This window comes from Tachysurus vachellii, chromosome 6 (assembly GCF_030014155.1).
Source record: "Tachysurus vachellii isolate PV-2020 chromosome 6, HZAU_Pvac_v1, whole genome shotgun sequence".
In the NCBI taxonomy this organism is placed as follows: domain Eukaryota; kingdom Metazoa; phylum Chordata; class Actinopteri; order Siluriformes; family Bagridae; genus Tachysurus; species Tachysurus vachellii.
This window is the reverse complement of record NC_083465.1, coordinates 16,868,978-16,895,383: the sequence shown is the minus strand read 5'-3', so window position 1 is coordinate 16,895,383 and position 26,406 is coordinate 16,868,978. Positions and strand designations below refer to the sequence as shown.

Genomic DNA, 26,406 nt, shown 5'->3' with positions numbered 1-26,406 from the left:
ACTACTACTACTAATAATAATAACAATACTAATAATATGGTGGTAATGAAAAAATAAGGTATGGTACAGTACTGTATGACTCCTTACCGCTCACTGTCTGATTTTTTCTTGCCAGGTTTATGACAGCTAGGGTTGTCCAGAATTCTTGGCTGCCTATGATTAGTAAATGATTAAAGCAAAACAAAAATAAAACAATGAGAGGAAAGTACTGAGTAAATAATAATGACGATAAGAAATTCTGTGTAGTTTGTGTGTGTGTGTGTGTGTGTGTGTGTGTGTGTGTGTGTGTGTGTGTGACTCTAAAAGTAGTGAAATTGTAATCTAGTTTATCCGCTTCTGTGTGGCCAGTATACCTCTGTGCCCTGGGCCTTGCACTGAGGTGGTTTACTGTCTCCTGAGTAGGTAAAATAGGCTCCAAAATCCAGCTGATGCATGTGATCAAGTCAGAGACATGTGGATGACAACGTGATGAAGAGACAAAGACACAGACCCACAGAAATGGTTACAGAATGGAACAAAGACAAGGCTTCTCTTTTAAATTACACATTGAAGACAAGCAAAATGGAGAAAAAATTGGGAATGATAAGTAATATATCTGTTCAAATGATGGTCAGATTCTTATAAGGACACTGATCTCTGACACACCCAGTTTAAATTAATGTTTTAGAATCTTTAATGAACATCTTTACAATCTTTCTAAAAAGCTGTGCAGACAAAAATGATATCTTGGCAATTGAAATCTTGTATAAAGGAAGATTGACTTAATGTTCCTTATTATGGGGTTATTATATGTTACACAGATTTTACACACATTTGACTCATTTCATACTTAAAATTGTTCATAAAAATTAATGCTTAAAATAAGCAAAATGTTCTGCCAGTACAATACAACACATACAATAAGACAGTTTCAGGCATGAAATAATAATATATATATTTTTTAAATAGGCTAAAAAATTTTATATTTGTTCAAAAACATTGTAAAACATTTTTTTCAAATATGTTCTCTTGTTTATTACATTGGATTATTGGGTGGTATGAACCAAATTAGACGACAACCTTGAGGTCTGTTAAATAAGGAATAAAAGATAAAGGCATGTTGATAAAGGCATGTTAATTGCATTAATTGCATTTAATCTTGTGGAATTACTGCAAAAATGATAATGAGCCATTAATATAACCTTCGTTTGTGAACAACGTAAGAATTTTAGAACCTGATCAATCACACCCATATGTCCTTTTTGAACAGCCATTAACAGATATAGACCCTGTCCGTTCCTGTTATAATAACCATGTAAAAGCGTTCTACTACAGTACATTGTGGAGCATGGCTGTGGGGATAATGCTCACTCACCCACAAAATAATTAGAGAAGTCAGGCTGTGATGTCTAGCAAGAATCCAATAAAGGAAAATTCTAATCCTGCAGCTTGCAAAGACATCCTATAAAATTCACTTGTTTTTTTTTTTTTTTCAACATTGTGGCAACTGTTTGGAGAAGATATAGGTGTGACGGTCAGTTGTATACAAACATTTGACCATACAGGGTATCTAAAAAGAAACACTAAACTGATGCAGACACAATCAATGCATCAATTCTACTGTCAATATCTCTCAAATTTACAATGTACCTGTAGAAATAAAAGTGAGACATATACTACACAAGATCAGGTCATTAAACTATATAAATATAACAGCAATATTAAGAAGGGGGAAATGGTAGAGACAGGAAGCTCACAAAAAACTACACTAATAAATGACAGCACTCACAACAAAGCCAGCTTTGGGGTCTGGGGTCAGAGTGAATCAAAAAGCCACAAGTTAGACAAAAACCAGAATACATCTAGAGCACAACACCAGTAAAGATTAAAGCAGAAGCTTAGCTAGAAGGCACAGGGAGTGAGGGTGTAGCTAAGCCCTCGGGCAAAGGCAATTAGGACAGGGGAGAAGAGGAGTCAGGGTTTGCGGAGGCGTCTGGGGGGACAGGGTCGGTACCTGTCATCCTCAGGGGAGGCGTGTTGGATTAGGATCCTGGGGCTGGTGGGTCTGATGCGGGGGAGAGACTGCGTGCTCCTGAAAGAGTGTGTGTCCAGCACACCCCAAGAGATTGGAAGTGAGAATGTGAAAGAGACAGGGCAAGTCAAGACAGAGACTGGGACTGGGTGTATTTAACATTGAATAATACGCAAACACTCAGGGGACACTCACATCTGGTCTGATACTACCAAAAACAACACATTCTACACAGTACCACACAACCTTTACACAGTACACTGACATTCAATAATTGTAAATTTGTAAAATTAAAAAACTGAAAAATTATTATAAATTCTAAAAATGTTTGGTTAAGCAGCTCCGCAAAGACGATTATCTACATTATGCACACACATCTGTGAAAAATAAAAATGATCTGTCAAAACGTAGGGACAAAGAATGGGGTCTTGTGAATACCTTTCTCGATCAGGTGAATTGGAATTTGAATCTGGCCTCAGACAGTTGGTACTAGCACTTCTAACCCTGTCAAGAGAGGGCTGCAGATCACTAGAGTCACAACATGCCATCCAACGGAGAGAAGGGAAGGACGTCAAAAAGAGGCAAAAGAACAAGCAAATAATATTAGATAAAAAAAAAAGAATGGAATTTATCATTGCACATCAAAGCAAGGAGAAGCACTAGAGCCTGCTGAAAAAGAGGCATGGTCTGTGAGTTTTAACTTGCTTACATGGTGCCTTGCATAAGTATTCACCCTTTGAATTTATCCATATATTGTTGTGCTCATAAAAGATATTTTTTACCATTGGATTTATCATAGGTTTCATAAATATTCTTCCCTGGGTTAATAATGCAAAGTGCAAAAGTTTTCATACACATAGGTTAGATTTTCTCAGCTCCACACATTTAATGATACCATGCATTTCTTCTGGCAATCAATTAGTTCTAATCTATCTTTAAGGCATCAAAGTTCATTTTAACACAACTGATTACAGACAAATTATTTAAATTTCAATTAAAAATATCAGAATTTCAACATTGTGACAAACGATTATATACACCAAAATGACTGTCTCTTTAAACAGTCTGGATGATTGTATAGAAATTTCTTTAAAGGTTAAGTAGCTTGTAATTGGCCAATTTTTATAATTAGTAGTTAACTACAATCGCAATGTCTCATACATCCTTAGGAGCAATTTCCAAACAACTAAAGGTACCACAGGCTTCTGTACAAACAATTGCAACAACAAAAATCTAAAAAACTTGGGACCATGCAAACACTGCATCGTTCAGGAAGGAGGCACAAATAAACTACCAGTGATCGATGGGCTTTGGTGGAAAAGAATCAACTGAATCTCAAGACAGCAATAAAAGGACTCGTAAAGGATTTGGATGCATCGGATACCAAGGTACATGCATCCACCATTAAGAGAGTCTGACATTACTGTGGCCTATTGTGTGAGGTAGAACCTCCTATTCTTAGACCAACATAAACAAACCAGACTGAAGTCTACAAGTGATCAGCTGCATTCTGGAGGAGTTTTCTGATCAGTGCTAATGATAAGAAAAAGAAGTTTTAACTATTACTCCCGACTGTAAAGCATGGTGGTAGCATCATTTTGTGGAGGTATTTTGCTGGAAAGGGACTGGTTCTTATTAGAATATGGATGCCAAAATCTCTGGCAAAATAGTAATGTGAGTAATGTGTTTATGGTTACAACAAAAAATATATTCACTTAAAGCAATTAAAGGCCATGTCATCATATACTCACAAACTGCAAGTAAAATTTATAGTAAATATAAAACTAGTAAATAGACCCAATAAAAAAAACCTTCTCTTATCTATTATTGTGAAATTACCTTAGATCTTAGGCTTACCAAAACTGGACAAAGCAATGTTTGTTTGTTTTTTTATCTTTCCCAGTTTTGGTGGCTTGAACCTACTGTTGCCTCATTTGTATCATTCTGTGTACACTGTAGATACTGTTGTGTGTATATTCCTAGAGATCAGCGGTTTCTGAAATACTTTATCCAGTTTGACTGGCTCCAAAACCATGACACAGTCACCAAGTCACATTTTCCCCATTCTGATGGTTTATGTGAACACTGACTGAAGCCGTTGTCCTGTTTCCACATCATTTTATGCATTGCACTGTTACCACATGCTTAGCTGATTGGATAATTGGATAAATACACTACACAGTTAGCGTAATCCAATTAAGTCCATTTCAGTTTCAGGTACAAAAGCATCTTACACACAATCTAACGGGGGGTGAATGCTAATGCAAGGCATTGTATATTTACAATAGTGTATATAAATTCACTGCTTCTGTGTCCATCTTGACCATGCTATGGGGATGATCTATAGCTTAGCTACTATTTGCTGTTCTGATTTACTTGAGCTCACACAAAGCATGCAAACAGCAGAGATAGTAAAATAACTTCAGACAATGAGAAATCATAGGAAAAAAGAAGATGCAAACAAAAGAATTTGTGCATTGCTTAATAAAACAGCTCCTGACAGTCAGTCTACGTAGTGCTGTGTGATGAAATTGGTCAGACGATGATTAAATTAAATGTGTCATAATAACACTTAAATGAAGTTGACTAAACTGTTAGAAAGATTGTTGCCTTTTTCTTTGGGCTGTGTGCCAGTAAGAATTTAGGAGGTTCTTCTGGTAATGGCTCTGGTCAGTGAGCTACTGCATTGTATAGCAGTGAGTGAAGAGCGAGAGCAGTCGAACATAAACACTTGAGAAAGCTACACAGTATACGGAAAGAACATGACAGCATATATGCCGTACACGTACAAACATTCAAACCAAAGACATTTCAAAAGCCAGGCAAACTACACTATACACACTACAGATATTTTTACGACGGGAAGAGAATGTTACAAAGCCAAAGCTGACTGATTATACACAAATACTAAAGCGATGAAAATAGAAAAAAGATATTTATCCTAACTCCTTAGAAAGATCCAATCCTTGCGCAGTTGTTTTTTTTTTACCTTGTGATGTGCAGGCACTCTGCGCTCCTACCCCGCATTGATCTGTGGATCAAGATGATCTCACTGCAATTATCATGGAAATGGGTGACACATGAGGGGGTAAACAAACAAACAAAGCAATAAACAAGCAAACTCAAAGAGAGCGCATGGGTATAATAGGACCTGGAGCAGACTCCAATTATCTTTTGAACCACAGTAATATGAACATGATAAGGGCACACATTTTATGAAGCACTATTCAAACATATCACATCCTGTAATCCTACAATCCTGTAAGCCCACATTTCTCTGGACAAAATTAACTAACAGTGTGTTAGAAGCCATGCAACCTGGTGGCTTGAGGATGAATATGGCCCTTAGTGAAAAAGAGTTTCTGGGGAATGTTGGATAAATATATTCAAAGTGAATTCAATCGCAGGTCTTTGACAAGGGCAAACTTTTATAATGTCAAACTGTGGATAAAAACACCTGCTGTTTCCATCTTGACAAACGTGTAGTAAATAAAGAAATTCTGCAGAAGCACTGAAACTCACTGTATCTGAAAAAGGTTTAACATTCCGATAACATAAACAAAGAAGATTAGCCCATAATAAAGTGGATCCCAGCCCTAGGCCTTCAAGTAGTCCTGTTCTGCACTTTTAGCAGTTTCTCTGTTCTTACACTTCCATTTCGACATGGTTGTTTGAATTGTATGAAGGACTGGCCAGAACTGAGCAGAGGGAATCCATAACCAAGATGGGAGATATTACTGCAAGGAAACACTACTTATAGGCAAGCATGATTTTACCTGTCATCCATATATTCTCTCTCCTGTGTACGACCATGCTCATGGTAGCGGGTTGGTGAACGAGACCTGCGGCTATGCTGTGCCTCATCCAAACTCCTGCAGGGAAACAGACATAGACAGGTTACTTGTTTACAAATGTTAACACATTTCACAAAACTATAAATTATAAACATAAGTATAGATTAGGGTGTGGATAATATGGGCATGTTCCTACTAAACGGAAAGGAAGACTGAGTTGTTGTTACCAATATTTGTTTTTTTTACCGAAATACAAACTGCCATTTTATAAAGCCTCACAAAGTTTTCACTAAGTGTCAGACTTTCCTAGCATAGGATATGTTTTCGGCCACCTTGAGAAGCTTAAAGGGTTGAAGCTGTATTTTAAATTGTGGCCCAGTGAAATTTTCAGAACAAAGATATAATCACTGTGAAGAAAAGTTTACATAATATTTAAAAGGCAATAAAGAGGCCTGTCTGACCTACTTATTGTTGGATAAAGAAGACAATCTTGTGTCAAAAATCATACTTGTGATTGGTCATCTGCCATGTCAGCCAAATTTCCTTTTTATGAAAATATGCATACTTTTGAGTTACTTTCAATATACAATCCTCTGACGTGACATTGCTGTCAAGCTAACTGTTTATGTCCTTTAAAAATGCACTCATTTAATTGACTTGGGAAAAAGCCAATTGCTCTGGCTCCCTTTCCATCACTCTCAAGCTAAAAATATTAGAAGAGAGAGGCATGAAAAAAGGAGGAGAACTGCAAAATCAGCAGAATCTCATGAAAAGTTTGCTGCATAATTTCAAGCTATGTATTTTTTATATTGCCATAAACACAAACTCCAAAAAATGCACAATAAAATGACCAATGTTCCTGTGCTAAGGTAAAGTTAGCTACTGATTATCTCTTGCTAATCTACAAATGCAACTACTAGCTAGTTAAACAGTGCTAGGATACTGCTTTTCTACTGACCAAACTTAATGAGTATTTTGTCAGCAACATGCGTTCCAAAAAAATGAAAAATGGATATCAGAGACCTTTCTATATGAATGAATCAAAAACAAGAGAAGGTTGAGATAGAACATTGCAAGACTTAAAGACTGGAAAGGAGCCACCCATTCAAACGAGCACTTAATCGAGATTGTAAACAACTCCAGCTGAAATATCTAAAACATACCTACAACATTTTGTTTTGTTGTTTTTTGTTTTTCTCTCTCTCGTTTTTTCCCCCTTCCATTTTTTCTCTCTTTTTTTTTTTTTTTTTTTCTTTCGGTTTCAAATCCGGATTATAATATTATACAACCTGGATCAGCTCGAAGAATATATCGACGCGCACTTCAACACACTCTGCTGCACCATGAACAGGGACAAACCAGATCACAACAAAAAAAGTAAAGGTAACTCCACTCCAAACTCCAAGAGACCTCGTCCCAATTCACCTTTCAGCTCAAGTACAACACCATCCACATCACCCAAACCGCAGTGCTGCACTGAGGTAAGCGATATTCTGCTATCAATCGAAAATAAACTCACCGGACTTGATACCAGGATTGCACTCATAGAAGTCATACACAAGGAATTCCAAGAATTACGGTACAGCTTAGAATTCAGCCAAGAACAGATAGACACTCTCACTAAAGAAAATAACTTTTTAAAGGACTCCGTGCAAGCACTTACCGTTCAATTCACTTCCGTTGTCGCTGAAAACAAAACCATGAAAGAAAACATTTTGGACTTGCAATCGCGCAGCATGAGGGACAATTTAGTTTTTACAGGCATCCCGGAACAAACTCCAGACGACCCCGAAAAATCAGTCAAGGATTTCATGATAAAACAACTCAAATTACCGGCGGAAACAGTACAGAGCATCACCTTTCACCGAGTTCACCGTATTAGATCAAAAAACAACAACAACCGACCACGAGCGATCATCGCAAAATTCGAACACTATAAACACAAAGAACTGGTTCAGAGGCAAGGCAAACAACTCAAAGGCACAAACTATGGACTCAATGATCAATATCCAAAGGTCATTCTCGAACGCCGGAAACAACTCTTCCCAATCCGAAAACAAAAAATAAATGAAGGAAAAAAGGCAGTCATTACAGTGGACAAATTATACATAGATGGACAACTATATCGTGATAAGGACATTACTCCCTGGCTTTTCTGAACACGTCACTTTCATTCCTGAGTCAATAACTGCCATAATCACTAAAACATGTCATCTATCACTTTTGTAACCTGGAACGTTCGTGGATTTGGTTCTCAGACAAAGAAGGTCAAAGTTTTTAATCATTTAAATAAATTACAAGCCGACATATGTCTCCTGCAAGAAACACATCTATCAGAATCAGATTATAACAAAATTAAATCATCAAATTACAGTCATTTATTTTCGGCTCACTACAACACAAAACAAAGAGGAGTATGCATTCTAATAAATAAAAAAATCTCTTTTATTCATAACACCACTATTACAGACCCTGAAGGACGATTCATTATTATAAACATCTCCATTAATAATAGCCCGGTCACAATTGGCAACTTGTATGGCCCAAACACAGATGACCCATCCTTTTTCCAGACCTTTTTCTCTTCAATTTCAAATTTTTCTAATTGTCCAGTTATAATTGCAGGTGATTTCAATACAGTTCTAGATCCAACAATAGATAGATGTAATAGTTTAGGCAATAAACGCATTTGGAAATCTGCAGAAACCATAAAACAGTTCATGAGTGATTTTGGTCTTGGCGATAGTTGGCGTCTACAGCATCCTAACAGTAAAGAATACTCATTTTTCTCACCAGTACACCACTCATATTCCCGCATTGACTTCTTTCTTACCAGTAATTCTATCATATCAAATATTTCTGAATCAAAGATTCATCCAATAGCCATCAGTGATCATGCCCCGGTAACATTAAAATGGAACACAACCAGTCAACATAAACCCAGCACCAGATGGCGATTTAACATATCCCTTCTGAAAGATCATGATTTTGACAGCTATTTCAAAAGAGAGTGGGCATGCTTTCTAGAGATGAATGACTCCCCGGAAACATCTCCATCTCTTCTGTGGGAAACAGGAAAAGCAGTACTAAGAGGAAAAATAATTTCATTCTCAGTTTACAAAAAAAGGAAAGAAAGGGATGAACAAGTAGAATTGGAACAAAAAATTAAACAACTAGAAGACATTAACATAAATAACCCAACAGAAGAAACACAGGATTCATTAAGAAAATATAAACTCAAATTGAACGAATTAATCAATAAACATACACAATTCCTAATTCATAGACTACGACAAGAAAACTTCCATCATAATAACAAATCTGGTAAATATTTGGCAAATCAAATCAAACAAAATAAGGAAAAAGCTACAATACCAGTGATTGTAGACACATCAGGGAAATCCACCAACTCACCAGAAGAAATAAATCAAATCTTTCAAAATTATTATAGTAAATTATATTCCTCCAATAAAGACCCAGATCAGAAAGACATTGACTCATTCCTCAACAATATCAACCTGCCTCAACTCAGTAAACATGAAATACATACTCTTGAATCTCCCTTATCAGAATATGAACTTTTTAATGCCCTCAAACTCATGCCAAACAACAAAGCACCAGGCCCCGATGGATTCCCTGCTGAGTTCTACAAACACTTTTGGTCCATTTTATCACCACTTTTTGTCCGTATGATTACTGAATCAAAACAAAAATCAAAATTTCCAGATACTATGAACACAGCCACAATTTCACTCCTTCTTAAACCAAATAAAGACCCAACATTACCATCAAGTTATCGCCCGATTTCCCTAATCAATGTAGACGTTAAAATCATCGCCAAAGCACTAGCTCATAGAATAGAAAAAGTCACACCATCTATAATCCATCCAGATCAAACCGGTTTCATCAAAGGTAGACTTTCATCCAACAACACACGCAGACTTTTTAACTTGATGCATTATTCATCAACTCAAAAAAACAAAACCATCATAGTTACTCTTGACGCAGAAAAAGCTTTTGATAGGGTCAATTGGAAATTCCTGTTTTCCACATTAGAGAGGTTTCGTTTTGGGGAGTCATTCATTAATTGGATCAAAATTCTGTATACATCACCTTTAGCCACTGTCATCACCAATGGACTAACATCACATATCTTCACACTGCAACGGGGGACTAGACAAGGATGCCCACTCTCTCCTTCATTATTTACCATTTTCATTGAGCCACTAGCAGCAGCTATCCGTCAAAATAGCTACATTAAAGGAATTCAAACACTAAACATGCACCACAAAATTAGTCTTTACGCTGATGATATATTACTATATTTACAAGACCCCTCATCTTCATTACAAGAAACGATTAAACTCATTGATTCATTCTCAAATATCTCTGAATACTCGATCAACTGGAGTAAATCAGCCATACTTTCATTACATTCCAACAGCTTGGATGTGACATCCCAGACATCACCTATTCCTTTGTGCACTAACTATATCACATACTTGGGCATTAATGTTTCCCCCAGGCTGTCAGAGCTGTTTGGGCTCAACTTTACTCCATTACTTAAAACAATAAATGATGACCTTCATCGCTGGATGAATTTACCACTATCCATTATGGGCAGAATATCAGTAATTAAAATGACTATACTTCCTAAATTAAACTATTTATTTACAATGACTCCAGCACTACCCACCCTCACCTGGTTTAAATCACTAGATTCAATCGTCACTAAATTCTATTGGAAAAATAAGACTCCAAGAATTAAACTGACTACACTACAGAAACCAAAAACACAAGGAGGACTGGAAGCACCACATTTCTACCACTACTTTTTGGCCAATCAGCTCCAAAACATATACAAATGGATTCATCCTAACCCATCAGAAAGCACATGGATAGATGTTGAACAGTCAATTTGCAAAGAGATGAACATTTCAGAATTACCTTTCTATAGTCAGACAATCAAAAAGCATCACTGTTTTAAATCACCAACAATAGCCACAGCTCTGACAGCCTGGTGGAAATTTCATCAAATCACAAACACCCCTCTTGCACCATCTAAATACACCCCGATCTGGAATAACCCAGATTTTATAGTTAATAAGAAGCCACTAAACTTACGCACATGGGTAGATAAGGGCATCACACAACTTCAACACATCCTCCTTAATAACAACTTGGCACCATTTTCCCACTTGGTCCAGAAATACGGCATTGGGAATAATTGTTTTTTGGAATATTTACAAATCAAATCATCTATTCAATCAAAAATCGACACTCAGACAATTAATCTAGACCTTTCGCCTCCAATTTCAGAACTAATTAATATAACCTCACCAAAAAAACTACTCTCTCAAATATATAAAATAATATCCAAATCAGACAACACATTAAGCCTACCCAATGCTAAATGGGAATCAGACTTATCCATTGCTCCCAATGCCGCTTTCTGGACACAAATCTGCAAAAATATCTACTTCATGACAAAAAATGCCAACTTACAACTTATACAGTATAAAGTACTTCATAGATTTCACCTAACTGGACAGAAATTATTTAAAATGGGTTTTACTTCAGAAACATGCTCACATTGCACACAAAACACCCCAGACACCTATTTACACGCTATTTGGCTTTGCACCTCAGTTAAAAAATTCTGGGAAAATGTTATTGACTCACTATCCAACCTTATGGGGTGTCGCATCCCGCTATCTCCCTCCCTCTGTATATTAGGTGACGTATCCATAATCAATTTAAACAGTACAAACAGTCAATTACTCCTAGTGGCTCTAACTATCGCCAAGAAAACTATACTCATGAACTGGAAATCAAGGAACACCATACACATTATAACTTGGAAAAATTTATTAATAGAGTACATCTCCATGGAAAACTTGTTAACCTCCATTCAAAATAGTACATCAGAATTACACCCTTCTTGGTCATCTCTCTTTAACTTCAAACAGTCATGAATCCAGTGACCTTCTTTGTCTGAAGCCATCCTCAATGAAACACCATCAATAATCCCATCAATAATCACACATGATTGGGAGGAGGGGGGTCAGGAAGAGGCAGCTACACAGACTAATATCAAATATAAATAAAATACTTATAAGATTATATTTAAATCTCTCTCTCTCTCTCTCTCTCTCTCTCTCTCTCTCTCTCTCTCTCTCTCTCTCTTTTTCGCTGCTTCTGGACCCTGGTTGGATGTGGCATACTATGTGGCATACCATGCCATGTGCAGTTCTGATTAGTTGTGGGTGGGTGTGATGTGGGGCCGGGGGCATTGGGCTTTCGCCCTCCAGCTTGTACTTATGCCTGAGATTTCTTATCTCCGGTTGGCCCATCACTTGTCTCGCTGTTTTAATGCATCACATATTAGATGAGGTGTGCACACATTCATTTGGAGCATAAAAAAAAAAAAATAAAAAATATATATATATATGTATGTGTGTATTTTATATATTTATAAATAGCTAATATCTATATATAAAAGCACACACATAGGGTAAGTGCGGCGCGGGCATGGCGGCCTGGGCTTTGCACTGGGCTGGTTCCATGCTACACGCCATGCTTTTTTAATGCATTATACACTAGTTGACATAAACATATCATGATTATAACAATGAAAGCCAAAAACAAAAAAAAAAAAAAAACAAAAAAAAAAAAAAAAAAAAAAAACAACAACAACAAAAAAAAAAACACACAAACAGGGTAAGCGTGGCATGTGTGGGACGGCTGGGGATGGGGATGGATTTTGGGACCCTGGACCCGGCAGCACCTCACCTTGATAGCCCATTGTAATATGATGCTGGCGGGGGTCTATACTATGCCAGGGCCATGAGGGGTATCAGAAGCAGCTTTATAATACCTTATTATTAATAGCTGTATCAATATTACCATTATTATTATTATTATTATTATTATTATTATTATTATTATCGTTGCTATTATAAGTACTACTATTATCATTACTATTAATGGCTGTATCAGCATTATTATTGCTATTACTACTACTATTTCTATTTGTCCTCTTCCTGATCCTTTAACCTCCCCTTCATGAGTATATTTGTAAATATGTTTATCATTACTACTACTGCTAATACTATATTATTATTTCTTATTAATTGGGTTTTTTCATTATTATTATTATTATTATTATTATTATTATTATTATTATTGCTATTACTGTTGATACTGTCACATTTTATATCTGTTGTACTTCCCTACATGCTCCTTCATTCATATATCTCCACTCCCACACCCAGTTACACTTACAGTCACACACACACACACACACACACACACACACACATTTTGTATATTGTATTTTGTATTCGTATTTTGCATCTAATTTCTCTTCTGTAAATATTGTAATTGTCTGTTTGCATAATAAAAAAAAAAAAAATAAAAATAAAAGATTTGAACGTCTAAAAAAAAAAAAAAAAAAAAAAAAAAAAAAAAAAAAAAAAACAAGAGAAGGTGAATCAGTGAATTATACTACAACTAAGGAATTCAAGTTAGCTTAGCTTTATAAGGAGCAGTAATATAAAACAACAGGTCTCTATATTTAATATTCATGTATTTCATATGTTTTTATAATTAAGTAATTACACATGTTAGTATACACAAAATTGGCATTGTATGAAAATCGGAAACTAGAAAACACTTTGATTCAGTAAAATAATTTATAATAATATTTTTAAATAAAATAAATATGCTACATGGTTTCTAGTGAACAGAAAAGAACAAAAAAGTATAATATTATGGTTTACCTAGAAATTAAAGCACAAGACAATCAACAAAAAAATGTTTTAAAAGAAATGTCTAAACAAATGTGAACACCGGATCATCACACCCATATGTGGCTATTTCCCAAACTGTAGCAAAGCTGGAAACACACAACTGTATAGAATGTCTTTGTATGCTGTAGATCACAATTTCCCTTCATTGGGACCTGGAATAGGCCCAAACCTTTTTCCAGCATCACAATGCCCCTGCACATTGCTCCTTAAAGACATAATTGGTCAAAATTATAGTATCAGAACTTGAGTGTCCTGCACAGAGCCCTGACCTCAACCCCAATGAACAGCTTTGGGATGAACTGGAATGCTGACTGCAACCCAGGCTTTTCACCTAATATCACTAATGCTTTTGTGGATAAATGAACACAAATACCTACAGTAACACTCCAAAATGTAGTGGAAAACCTTCCCAGAAGAGTGGAGGTTATTATAATAGCAATTAAAAATAAAGTGATTAAATATTAAAATAACTATTATTGATATAATAATAATAATAATAATAATAATAATAATAATAATAATAATAATAATAATACTAATAAATAATAATAATAACTCTGAAATAGGATGTTTATATATGTGTGTGACAACTGGCTTAGTTTTAACAGATTTCAAGGAGAAAGCAGATAGCTAAAGCCAAAGGGTGAGCATATAGTGTAAAAAAATGTATTATTTACTGATAATGTTTGAATACATTATTTGACACAACTACTATCTCTTTAATTTTGTATCTGGATTATAAAGTTAACTGATTTTAACCAGTAAAATGCTAATGTAAATGTGTGTAGCTGAATTACTTGTGCACTCAGCTGCACAGTAAAGGCTTTGTCCTACCTCTGCATGGGGACATTAGCAGGCCGTGATCTTGCTCTGCTCTCTGATTCCCTGTGAGGTGATACTGAGCGAGAGCGATGATGTGTCGACCTCTGCTGCTCAGGAACCTCCAGTGTAGTCCGCTCTCTCTCCCTTTCTCTTTCCCTTTCCCTCTCTCTCCCTCGTTCCCTCTCCTTTTCTCTGGGTCGACTTTCTGCAGCTGTAAGCACCCAAAAACACATACTGTATAATGTGCACTACTGGAAAAATAATAAATACATTCCTTGTCAAAGGATTTGGAAAGGATTTCAGATATACATGCAAAAATAGACTAGATACCTGCTTCCCCCTTTTCTCTAGTTTTCCAGCATCAACATTTTTATTTATTTTTTTCTTTTTATATTTATGCATGTCAATGTTGTTCAGACAATCATACATTAGCTAACTACGCAGACTTCCTGCTGAACCACCAGCAATTACAAACTCAATATTCTTGGCTAAAGAAACAAGACTATAAAATTGTGCTTTACATTTGGATTGTCTTTTAGGATTCTTGCTTAAGGCCACAGACTTAAAACAATTTAATGCACTCAATTTAATGGCTGCTTTGTTGCTTTGTAAAGCTCACAGTCATAACAAATGTGCTGGAGAATGAAAGAGAATGAAAGCAAGGTATCAGGGATAAAACTACACCACCATGCACAGTGAAGAAAGAGCAAATTGTGTTCTGAAGAGAGGATCAATCTCTTCCTGATTTACTATTTTTCCTTTCATCTTTCTTTAATGTCATCACGCGCACACTGTGCATTGTGGTTAAACTTTACTCTACTGAGCTACCGAGAAAAGCGCTGGAGACAAAACGTGCAATGGATATCCATAAAAAATTTTCTATTGTTATAAGACAGTTGATTGTGTCTTTGCAGAAAAGAGGGATGAAGTGTATGGGATGAAGTACTGCATGGTAATCCTATGACATGGCCTGACATATCATGTTGCATTGTCTCCAGAAAAACAGCAGACGCTTTCGGGGGAAAAGGAAAGCCCACTGCTGACTCGTTACTTCTCTCGTTTTGTATTCTACTGCACAAATCACAGTATTAGTGTAGAGGTTACTGGCGCCATGCACCCCCCCACCAACCTGCAGCCACTACGCCAATACCATCATCATAATCTGATTCTGTGATGCGCTGAGAGCCTGTGCAGACATACACACACACATAGACAAAACCACATATACAGACAGACACCACAGAGACAAACAAATTGATATATACGCAAGACAGATGGATAAAACAGAGACATTTGTACATGAACACATGCACATGTGATAAGTGATACCGATATTCCGATAGATTTTGGCAACAAAGAAAACAAAGTTTTAAGAAGTTATTTATCAACTGATGTGATCTTTAATGCAGTACTGCACTTCATCCTCTGCATTCTGGCAGAATTTACAGTTATTTGTATTTACCGCTGTCAAAGTTTGATCACTAAAATCCCCAGCATGCATTAGCGAAATTAAGTTAATACAAATACAATCATTGGAGAGCACTTCAGATTTCTGGCAGAAGCTTTCTGTATCATTACTTGGCTTCTTTTAGCCTTAGCAGAATGCCAGTTAAAACAGGCCAACCAAAATTAAAATTCAACCTCCAAGACATTTCACATAGAGAGCTCTTAATTTTGGTATTTGAAATATAATACATTTGCCTCCTTTCATCTCATTTCTCTGAATCCACTTCCTACTGTATGTCAATGTTTTTTTTCACCACAATGGTCCCCATTTTTCACACTTTTAGTAGTGTAAACGTTCAGTGTGTAAATGTTTTTGTAGGAAAAACCATATAAAAAATCATACCAGATTTACACAAGTTTCAGTAAAGATGTTATGCTTTATACTCCCATTAATTAGAAACCCTTTTTAAGGTGACAGGTGTATGATACTTACTTTTGAACATGAATTTGAATGTGATTAGTTGATTCTGAGCACACTCACATGCCCATAATAAAATGGTATTCACACTTATATGACCAGCGTTTTTCTTCTTTCCACTAAAATATTTCGTCTTATTTTTCACTTTTCAATTTTGTTGGCTATTATATGACATCAGTGGAAAAAGTTCATACATGTACAGTAACATGGGTTTTAACAGTGATTTCTAGAAATTCTATCGCTCATACAGTCGTATGCAAAAGTTTAGGAACCCCTGACAATTTCCATGATTTTCATTTATAAATATTTGGGTGTTTGGATCAGCAATTTCATTTTGATCTATCAAATAACTGAAGGATACAGTAATATTTCAGTAGTGAAATGAGGTTTATTGGAGTAACAGAAAATGCGCAATATGCATCAAAAGGAAATTAGACAGGTGCATAAATTTGGGCACCCCAACAGAAAAATCACATCAATATTTAGTAGAGCCACTATAGCCTGTAATGAGTGTCTGGATTCTGGATGAATGTATTTTGGACCATACCTCCTTACAAAACATCTCCAGTTCAGTTAGGTTTGATGGTTGCCGAGCACGGACAGCCCGCTTCAACTCACCCCACAGATGTTCAATGATATTCAGGTCTGGGGACTGGGATGGCCATTCCAGTACATTGTACTTGTTTCTCTGCATAAATGCCAGAGTAGATTTTGAGCAGTGTTTTGGGTCATTGTCTTGTTGAAATATCCAGCCCCGGTGCAACTTCAACTTTGTGACTGATTCCTCAACATTATTCTCAAGAATCTGCTGATATTGAGTGGAATCCATGCGACCCTCAACTTTAACCAGATTCCCAGTACTGGCGCTGGCCACACAGCATGATGGAACCTCCACCAAATTTTACTGTGGGTAGCAAGTGTTTTTCTTGGAATGCTGTGTTCTTTTGCCACTATGCATAACGCCCTTTGTTATGACCAAATAGCTCAATCTTTGTTTCATCACTCCACAGCACCTTACTCCAAAATGAAGCTGGCTTGTCCAAATGTGCGTTTGTATACCTCAAACGACTCCGTTTGTGGCGTGCGTGCAGAAAATACACGTACTCAAATGAACAAAATGGCAAGGGTGCTCAAATTTATGCACCTGTCTAATTTCGTTTTGAAGCATCTTGTGAATCCAATAAACCTCAATTCACTACTGAAATATGTGTCCTTCATTTATTTGATAGATCAAAATACTGAATCCAAACACTGAAAAGCTGATCCAAACACCCAAATATTTATAAATGAAAACCTTGGAAATTGTCAGGGGTTCCTAAACTTTTGCATATGACTGTACTACATTGAAACAAATTTCAGTTTTATTTAAAAAAAATATAATTTGGAAAAAGCTCATTCAAATCCAGTTTGATAAATGAGTTTTGTTCCTATATACTATATAGTGTAGTGTTAGACTTTACGTCCTCCACTCACGCTGCAGCTTTTTAGCGGGTGTGTCATTGTGGGTGTGTCTTCGGGGCAGGTACGGTGAGGGGTGGGGCAGTGGAATAGAGGACACGTCATGAGTCTGCAGCTTGTACCAGTGAGGCTTATCGTCTAGTAGAGCCGTCTCCAGCTCAATAAGAATCTGCATTTGGGATGAGGAAATAAAGGCAGGAAATTTAATATGGAAAGTCACAATAAGAGTGTGGGTAATGGATATATGTGTTTTACTTGCCTCTCCCAAAAAACTGCTTTCCTCCTCCTGAATTTTTGGTTGGTCCCACACTGTGATTTCCAGCATGTGTTCTCTGAAATCCCGCCGGTGCACATGCGAGTACACAAAGGTCTGATTCCACTTGGGCTCCAAACTCTTTTTGACTGTCTTCGTTCTTCTTTTGCTTTTATCACTGATAAACCAAAGCAAAGGAAACACACATAACAAAATTATAGACCATCAGTGTAAAAGAAACGTAAGCTAGATTGTGAATTAATTAGGCAAAATGCATGTATTTTTTCCCTAGATTAAACACAGCTGCACATCAAGGACATAATGACACAACAGGGGTTCATGTTAAACCCCTCTGGGGCAACATCGGAACAAAGTTATCACTTCATCACTCCTTTCTAGAACTATCTCAAAATCAAAACAGTTATCTTTAGCATTTGACTTTAAGTAATCAATTAGAAATCCTCATGTTCTGAACTTTCTCTCATATTTATGTCACTTCAATATCATTAGGCTCCGAACAGTTTTATTTACAACAAATGATACTCAGCTGTGGCAAATAAATAAGAATCAATTGGTTTGCTTGTACACCACATTAAACTCTGCACTCGCTCAGCACAAACACTATGTCTTAGAGAGAGCATGCATGATTAACACCTATAAAAACAAACAAAAGCACTCTGCTTTAGATTATTTGAGTCTATGCACATGAAAATGCTGAAAAGTCAGGCGATTTTTTCATTTTTTTTTTTTTTGCTTTTACAATGTGATCACAAAAATAGCACACTTAGAGATTATTTATAGCCTGGCTATAAATACGTTCAGAGTATATATATGATGTGGCCTTGGAAAACCCACTGGATGTCACTGTGGCAATATTCTGTCAAAGAGAACAAATGATGAAATTCTCCTTTTGTCCAGATTTTTCTTCCTGTGACACCTTAACTTTATGACGTTAGGTAAATAAAGTGTCAGCTTAAAACCCACTTATGTAAAAACATTCGGTTAAGAGCGAAAATCTGTGATTGACATTTAATTCAGGAAATCAAATTGCAATAGTGACATGGACAATATACAGCAGCTGCTACAATGAAATGTTTAAATTGCTATAACCTGTATAAAAGTGAAATATATTTCAGTTCAAGAAAACTTGTCTAGTTTTCAGAACTATATATGGTTAGATAGTTTCTAAATTTGGCCATGTGAGAGGTTTTTCCAGGCTACAACGCATGTCTTAATGCTTAAGGATGAGTATAACATATAAAAATCTAAGCACCTTCTATCAGGAAGGAAGTACATTTTAACATAAGGGTTCCTGGGTCGTCCATCTGGTCTGGGGGGAAGGTCTTTGGCCTGCAGCACGTTCACAATCAGCTGATGGCCGACTTTATCATACCACATTTTCACCTGCAAGAGCCGTATATATGGCTTTTATACACAAGCTAATGTGTTAAAGACAGACCAAACAATAAATTATTATCATGCTGGTATTGTATTGGTATCGTATCCACCGAGAGCTGTCCAGGGAGCAGCTGAGGAGCATCTCTCAGACCACTTGGACTGGAAGGGGACATGACGGATATAGATGGACGCTCCAGCTTCTGAGATTCAAAGGAACTTGAGCCTGCTGTAGAGCCACAAAGACAACAAAGACATCCCTAAAATTATAACTGACATCATGCTAATTTGAAAGAGGAAAAAGAGCAAATATTTCAGGCCACAGTGTTTAAAATAATACTCACTAGATTCTAATGGAGGGTGTGAAGTTTCTGGTATTCTGGGAATATCACTGAAAAAAAATGGACTCATTAATAAGCACAGCCCCCCCACACACAAACACAAACAAACATGAAGTCCAAAGGTACAAAGGCAGAGTTTATACAAATATTGTAGGATCAGCTGTAAAAACAAATGGACTAATCCAGCCTTTAAGTACTATGCTTTTTATGAGGAAACTAAATAAGAAAAATGGGGAAAGTGTCAGGGGATCAAAATCATCTCATAAACTTTGTTAGACTTCCTGAAAAGATTTATTCACCCTGTGCTATTATTTGGAGAGAAATCAATGAATATACGATTTAAAGGAGGTAGGAAGATGGTGCGAAGTACAATATCATGACAAATGATTGAAACTAAGTATAGAATAGAAACATAAATTACTCCAGAAATTCCTAATGCTGCAGTAAGCTAGACTGAGAAAACACTTCATGAATAGACTATAACAGACCATTTGTAAGGGAAATAGCACTTTCTATATAGAACATTTCATTAATAACACTAAGACGATAATGGAAGACTTACCCAATGGGCCTTGAAACGACTAATTCAACTTGGGGTTCTGTTTGTGAATTCAAGATAATATTGTAAACCTCCTTTTTGGTTAATCCAGGCAATGATTTACCGTTCCACTGTAGCACCTCATCTCCTAAAGACAAGAAAACACAATGTGGTTAAATTAGAGAACAACGCTGCAACATTTGGCATTAATTACTAAAAACATGTATTCAATAATTCTAAACATGGATAAATCTGAAATTTACTAATGATTTATAAAACAGATAAATGGTCCCAAATCCCTCTTACCCATGACCTGTGACTCCACCTGACTCTACACAATAAGCAATAATAATAGCAGGATAAGTCATGGTGATTATTTTCCCTGTTTTAATGATCTAAAAGGTTCATGGCTCTTGTTTGTTAGACAGGAGCCAGTTATCATCAGCGTAGCCAAATAAAAACCTGGGGAAAAAAAATCTTGCTCTTGAAGTATGGCATTATTGGCTAGATTAAGAAAGTGACCTCATATTAAAGCAAAATACTTTACAGTTTTAACTTGACAATGACTCAAAACACAGCCAAGGAAATTCTGTTAAAGTACTTAAAGAGTGGCTGAATACAGAATTTTATCCATTTTATATAAATTCACAAAATATTGTGAAAACCATCTTAAGTGGTTTACTACAGAGTATAAATTATAGATTAATATAATGTAATCATCTTGAAGTAAAGCTGTTTATGTAATAGTATAAAAAATATTCTGAAAAGATCTGAATATTTTTAAGGATTTATAATCATCAAATCAAGACATTCAAATCTGACCTTTCTAGGGCTCTCTTTTACAGGGAAACAGAAATGTTAGGAATCTCACACTATAATTTTAATAGTGATTCATGTTTGTTTTATTATGAGACAGTATTCACACACAGTTAGAGATGAATATGATTAATGCAGACGTGACCTCACCTGCCCGTAAATGGCCCACCACATCCGCCAGGCTTCCTTTTTTAACTTTGGTGATGAAGGCCCCAAGTCTCCCTGTTTCTGTGATCTTCCCCCCTGCCACCTACTCGCACCACAGCATACCACAACACAGCAAACAGCAAAATATTGCTTACTTGACTTGTGTCCTGTTACACTCCATACTATAGAATGAATAGACTATTACATCAAATAAATAGTGTACGCTCACCATCGCTTTATTAGGAACACCTGTACATTTGCACATTCATGTAACTATCCAGTCAGTCAATCTTTCAAGATGACATAAAGTCTAAGGTACCCCATACTACCTCTGTTTACAACAGCAATGTGTAGAGTAGCATCTCAGAATGCACAACACATTGAACATCAGCAAAAGTCCACAATGGGCTTCTCTTCTGTTAGCCAAGAACAGGATCTGGGTGAGTTCAGTTTGGGTGAGTCTGAGCAAACTATACCTTTTTTGATAGATTCCTGTTTTTGGTTGGCATTTGTAGTTCATCTGCTTTAAGGTCTGGAGTGAATGGAGGTGTGAATTCTGAGATGCTTTTCTAGTCAGTATGGGTATAAAAAGTGGTTATTTAATGTAGCCTTCCACTCTGGCCATTCTCCACTGACCTCTATCATCAACATGGCGCTTCCACCCACTGAACTCCCACACACTTGTTGTTTTATTTTAATTTTTTATGCTATTTTGTGTATACTCTAGGCAATATTGTCTGAAAATCCCTGGAGCAAAGTTTCTGAAACAGTCAAACAGCCTGTCTGCCATGCAATAATCAAGTCTCCATCTGATGTTTGAAGCTCATTAACTGAAGCTCATGACATATCTGAATTATTTTATGCGCTGCTGGGATTGCATCAATGTTTACAGGTGTTCCTTAAAGTGTACACTGAGTGTATATTATACCAGAGGGAGACAGTAGGACAATCACAAAAGTACAGTGAACACTGACAAGTAATCCATTTCACAGCATACTAATTTACATTTAGCACTTAAAAAACAGTAACAGTTTGGCTTTAATGTTTAGTCACAATGCTGGGTTAAATGTGCGGTTTGTGCTTTGGTGTTTATGTGTGTATTAATAATTGTAATTGTTGATAGAGTTGTGTGTGTCTCTTAACCTTTAGCCCCAGCAGTGCTCCAGCCTCTTTGGGCATGGCGGTGCGCTTGCACAGAGTAATTCGACCGATTAAATGATCACCTTCCTTGGAGGGCTGCCACGTAACCGGATGCTGAGGAGAACAAGGCAGTGATTTAATCCCGTCTCAGAGGCAACTCTCTCACAGACGCTGCTTTACTGTACTTGGAACAATTAAATTTCATACATAAACACTGTGTTACACAAAACTCCTCCCCACACGTACACAGAGAGAGAGAGAGAGAGAGAGAGAGAGAGAGAGAGAGAAGCCTCAAAATGAATAAAGGCTGCATTTACATTTACTGCACCAATAACTATCTTTCTGTCAGGATTTTCACTCACCAAAACATTTCTGTCCTGCAACTAACTACATAATTTTCAATGCAATTTTATAAAACTTATTTTGTCCTATTTGACTAAATAGAAATTTGTCAAGATGATGTAAAGCTGCTTTGAGACAATGTCAATTGTAAAAAAGTGCTATACAAATAAATTTGAATTGAATTGAATTGAATGATGTGGAGCTTGTGAGAGCAATCCTATTAGACTGATTTAACACCCTCCAAAAATACATCCAAAAAAAGAAATATAAAGACAAAGCCATAAAACATATCCTGTAGGTGGTCAGATTTGCAAGGTGATAATCCCCCATAACACAAGTATGTATATAAGAAAGAGAGAGAGAGAGAGAGAGAGAGAGAGAGAGAAAGAGAGAGAGAGAGTAGAGTAGTGCCATATACCAAAGTGGCAGCTAACTCAACTAAGTTCCATATTTTACCCACTGTTGTCAGGTTGGCAAACATTTCATGCCCTGCACCATATAAAGTACGTTCATTGCCATAAAATGTTTTCTCCTGATTAAATTTGTCATCTGCCATCAGCCCTGTGTAATCAGTGCCACATGATTAGTCTCATGAGCTGGAAACACTTACATGCCACACAGTGGGATCCAGAGGATAGCGCTCCCAGTCCCCTGCAAAACAGTAAAAGATAGGAAACAGAGTCAATTGCACAGAGATCAACACAAACACACAGCTTTCCACTGACTGGTGAGCTGCAGCTTTATGCTAGCCAGGATACACACTCTCCAACCCTGCTGTTTACACTCGCAGCACTCTGTTTATAGAAGATTAGGACTTTAGAGTGGCACTCTCTGCCAAGCTGTCACCCTAAAACACGCCCTACTCTGTTCCCCCTGCGGGATGACGATGAGCGTGGGGATTTAATGGATTCTCTGCGCTGGTCAACTTGTTTGAACAGTGTCTAAGAGCTGCATTTAGTGTCTTGACAGTGGAAACGTGATGACATGCAACGATGCTTACAAAGACACAGTGACAGTCTCAGGTCTTTCCATGACGTTGGCCTCGTATTTACTCTTGGCATGTTTTATGGAGGGGAACGAATGTGTGTATCTATCTCTGAACTGACCATTTTATGCTAAATTTCGAGGCATCTTTACTGTCGAATGTGACATGGAGAAACAGCTATAATAGCAAGGCAATGATAAGTTCATGGTTTAGCTAGAAGAATTAGACAAAATTAAACAAATCAATGTTAAAAAAGATTTTTTTTTTTAAGAGATCAGTGCATTAGTTTCTCAGGAACATTCAGCGTGTACATCTATGACAAACTGAACAGCTTTTAATAGATGTTTCGCAGTGTAGCTATTTATACAAATGCCATTCATATTTTCTTAAGCTCCTGTAAGACCATCAAGTATTTGTTGCTAACTTGGGCCTCAGATCGGACTAAAAAAGGAACCCACACTGAAGAGGACATGGGTTTGTTTGAAATGTTTGACTAACAACTCACTGTTTCATCCCCCAAGTTCCCCAAGCAAGGCTGCATAGCTCTGAATTAAAATCCAAGTTCAGTTGATGTGTATGACCTGAAAGGAAGAAAACGAGCTATGGAAAAGATAAGGTCTATGTGGCTTGCATACAAGTATGTCAGATGCTGGATTCTACACAAAAAAGCATCTTTCCTTAAAAAGACTCCTCTTTTTCTAACCCAGATATGTTATGAAAAGTGCTGTCCTATAAAAGTTTTTTAAAATAAAGAACTTTTTTTTTTACATTAAATGTTAATGCCATTAGCTAGATTTCTAAACTCACAGACAAGCCTGACACACAAAAGTCAAGTGTGATCATACTGACATTATTATGAGACCATTTCCACGTAGAAAATACATACTCAAGGGAACTTAAAAGCCGATATTATATTACAAGTAATCTATTTATATTTTTAACTAATAATCAATTAGAAAAATACAATTTGTCATGTAAGTAGTTCTTTAGCTTCATTTCACTGCTGTTACATTCCTATGGCACAGATGCCCGCTCATCACCCGCACATCTGCCAGCAGGCAGCATCAGATGAAGATTTACAGCTAGCGCTTGAGTGTCTCAATTACTCACTGCATTGTTACAGAAAAAGACGAAAGCAAAAACACTGATTTGATTCTAAAAATGGATGTTTACATGTATCTATAATAAATCTTGTGCAGTTTCTACAAAAATCTACTATACAGGCATAGCATATACTGTTTATAAAACACCATTTTAAAACTCCAACCATCAGTAGCAAATGATAAACATCTCCATTTTACATTATAGTACTATGAGTCAAAACAAACCACTCAGATGCGTTATATATTAATCATGAAATGCTAAAGGTGAATAAAGACTCAAAGTATTTCAGAAAAGATTCAACGTATTTCAGAAACAACACGGACCATATAAAACAAGAGGCATTCATATAAATAAACATTAATCCAGCTTTAAGTACAACTCTGTTCATATCCTCTCTATCTAACGATCAGACCTCTTACTTACTGTGGAAACGAAATCTCTGAGTCTGATTAAGTCCAGGTACAATGATAACGTGATGACCATGAGTTCACTGTACTGTTCATTCTCTCTCTCTCTCTCTCTCTCTCTCTCTCTCTCTCCAGTTTACATTTCATCTCTGGCTTGTGTTAATATACTGACCTTTTATGTCTGTATGCAACCACTTTGTCTGACAAGCAGCATGCTACGACGAGTACACCCTTCCCTGCCCTACAGCTCTTATTAGTTTAGCTCATCCGTTAAATAAATTGTTGACTGTACATTGTATATATAAGCAAAGAGATTATTCTGTATCCTAGCTTGATGAAGAGTAAAATCACGAGCAGTATACAGTTTACAGGTATGGTAATATTCCGACCTTCCTGTCTTGTGTCAGCTACAAGTTAAAATGATTAAATTCCATATTCAATTTATAGATATTGTATATAGATTATATATATATATATATATATATATATATATATATATATATATATATATATATATATATATATATATATAAGAATGAGATATTTATTGTGTCGGGTTACACAAAAATAGATCACTGAAGTTTGGGACAACTTCCATTATCCAATCTTTAAATTTCCATATTGGCCTCTTATTCCTCGTGAGAGTTTTCACACCCACCATCTCCCGGTGTCCTCCCTACTGTTCAACAACTCCTACTCAAAACTCTTCACTCGGGGTCTTGCTGTCTAGTGCAAAGCAGAAGCCGCCCAGAACTCCTGCACAAGCTCTGAAAGTTCTCGATCCAATAAAGTTTCATGATCCTTAGCAGAAAATTGCTTTGCAAATGTGTTTTTATTTTTACAATATAAAAATAAAATCCAGAAGTGTGTCATTATTATTATTATATATATTATATAATATTATATATATTATTAATATATGTATTATATATATATATATTTTTTATTATTATGCGTTTCCCTTTAATTGTAATATAAATATTCTGTAATTAATCACTTTTTTGGAGAAAAGACTGTCATGGTCAACTTGCTTTCAGAAAATGTTTTAGACACTTACATTTATTTATTTATTTATTTATTCATTTATTTATTTGTTTGTTTTTGTTACAGTTTGTTGC

General features: G+C 36.3%; 1 protein-coding gene across 10 annotated transcripts in view; it reads right to left on the bottom strand.

Annotated features, from left to right (window-relative positions):
* LOC132847369 (regulating synaptic membrane exocytosis protein 1-like) overlaps positions 1-26,406 on the bottom strand; it is a 71,124-nt gene that overhangs the window by 10,096 nt on the left and 34,622 nt on the right. For 2 of the 10 annotated variants that reach the window (XM_060872592.1, XM_060872593.1), the window contains 17 exons: positions 23,403-23,443; positions 22,454-22,564; positions 21,314-21,413; positions 20,372-20,495; positions 19,813-19,859; positions 19,582-19,697; positions 19,347-19,477; positions 18,080-18,251; positions 17,836-17,989; positions 15,568-15,624; positions 14,451-14,649; positions 5,788-5,883; positions 5,001-5,063; positions 2,450-2,539; positions 1,994-2,071; positions 354-425; positions 88-153 (listed from right to left, as the gene is read on the bottom strand). In XM_060872592.1, coding sequence (XP_060728575.1) covers positions 88-153; positions 354-425; positions 1,994-2,071; positions 2,450-2,539; positions 5,001-5,063; positions 5,788-5,883; positions 14,451-14,649; positions 15,568-15,624; positions 17,836-17,989; positions 18,080-18,251; positions 19,347-19,477; positions 19,582-19,697; positions 19,813-19,859; positions 20,372-20,495; positions 21,314-21,413; positions 22,454-22,564; positions 23,403-23,443 — 1,717 coding nt within the window. Of the gene's footprint in view, positions 1-87; positions 154-353; positions 426-1,993; positions 2,072-2,449; positions 2,540-5,000; positions 5,064-5,787; positions 5,884-7,468; positions 7,780-14,450; positions 14,650-15,567; positions 15,625-17,835; positions 17,990-18,079; positions 18,252-19,346; positions 19,478-19,581; positions 19,698-19,812; positions 19,860-20,371; positions 20,496-21,313; positions 21,414-22,453; positions 22,565-23,402; positions 23,444-25,304; positions 25,421-26,406 lie in introns of those variants that run through there. The other 8 variants (XM_060872599.1, XM_060872594.1, XM_060872596.1 and 5 more) reach the window with 8 other exon arrangements.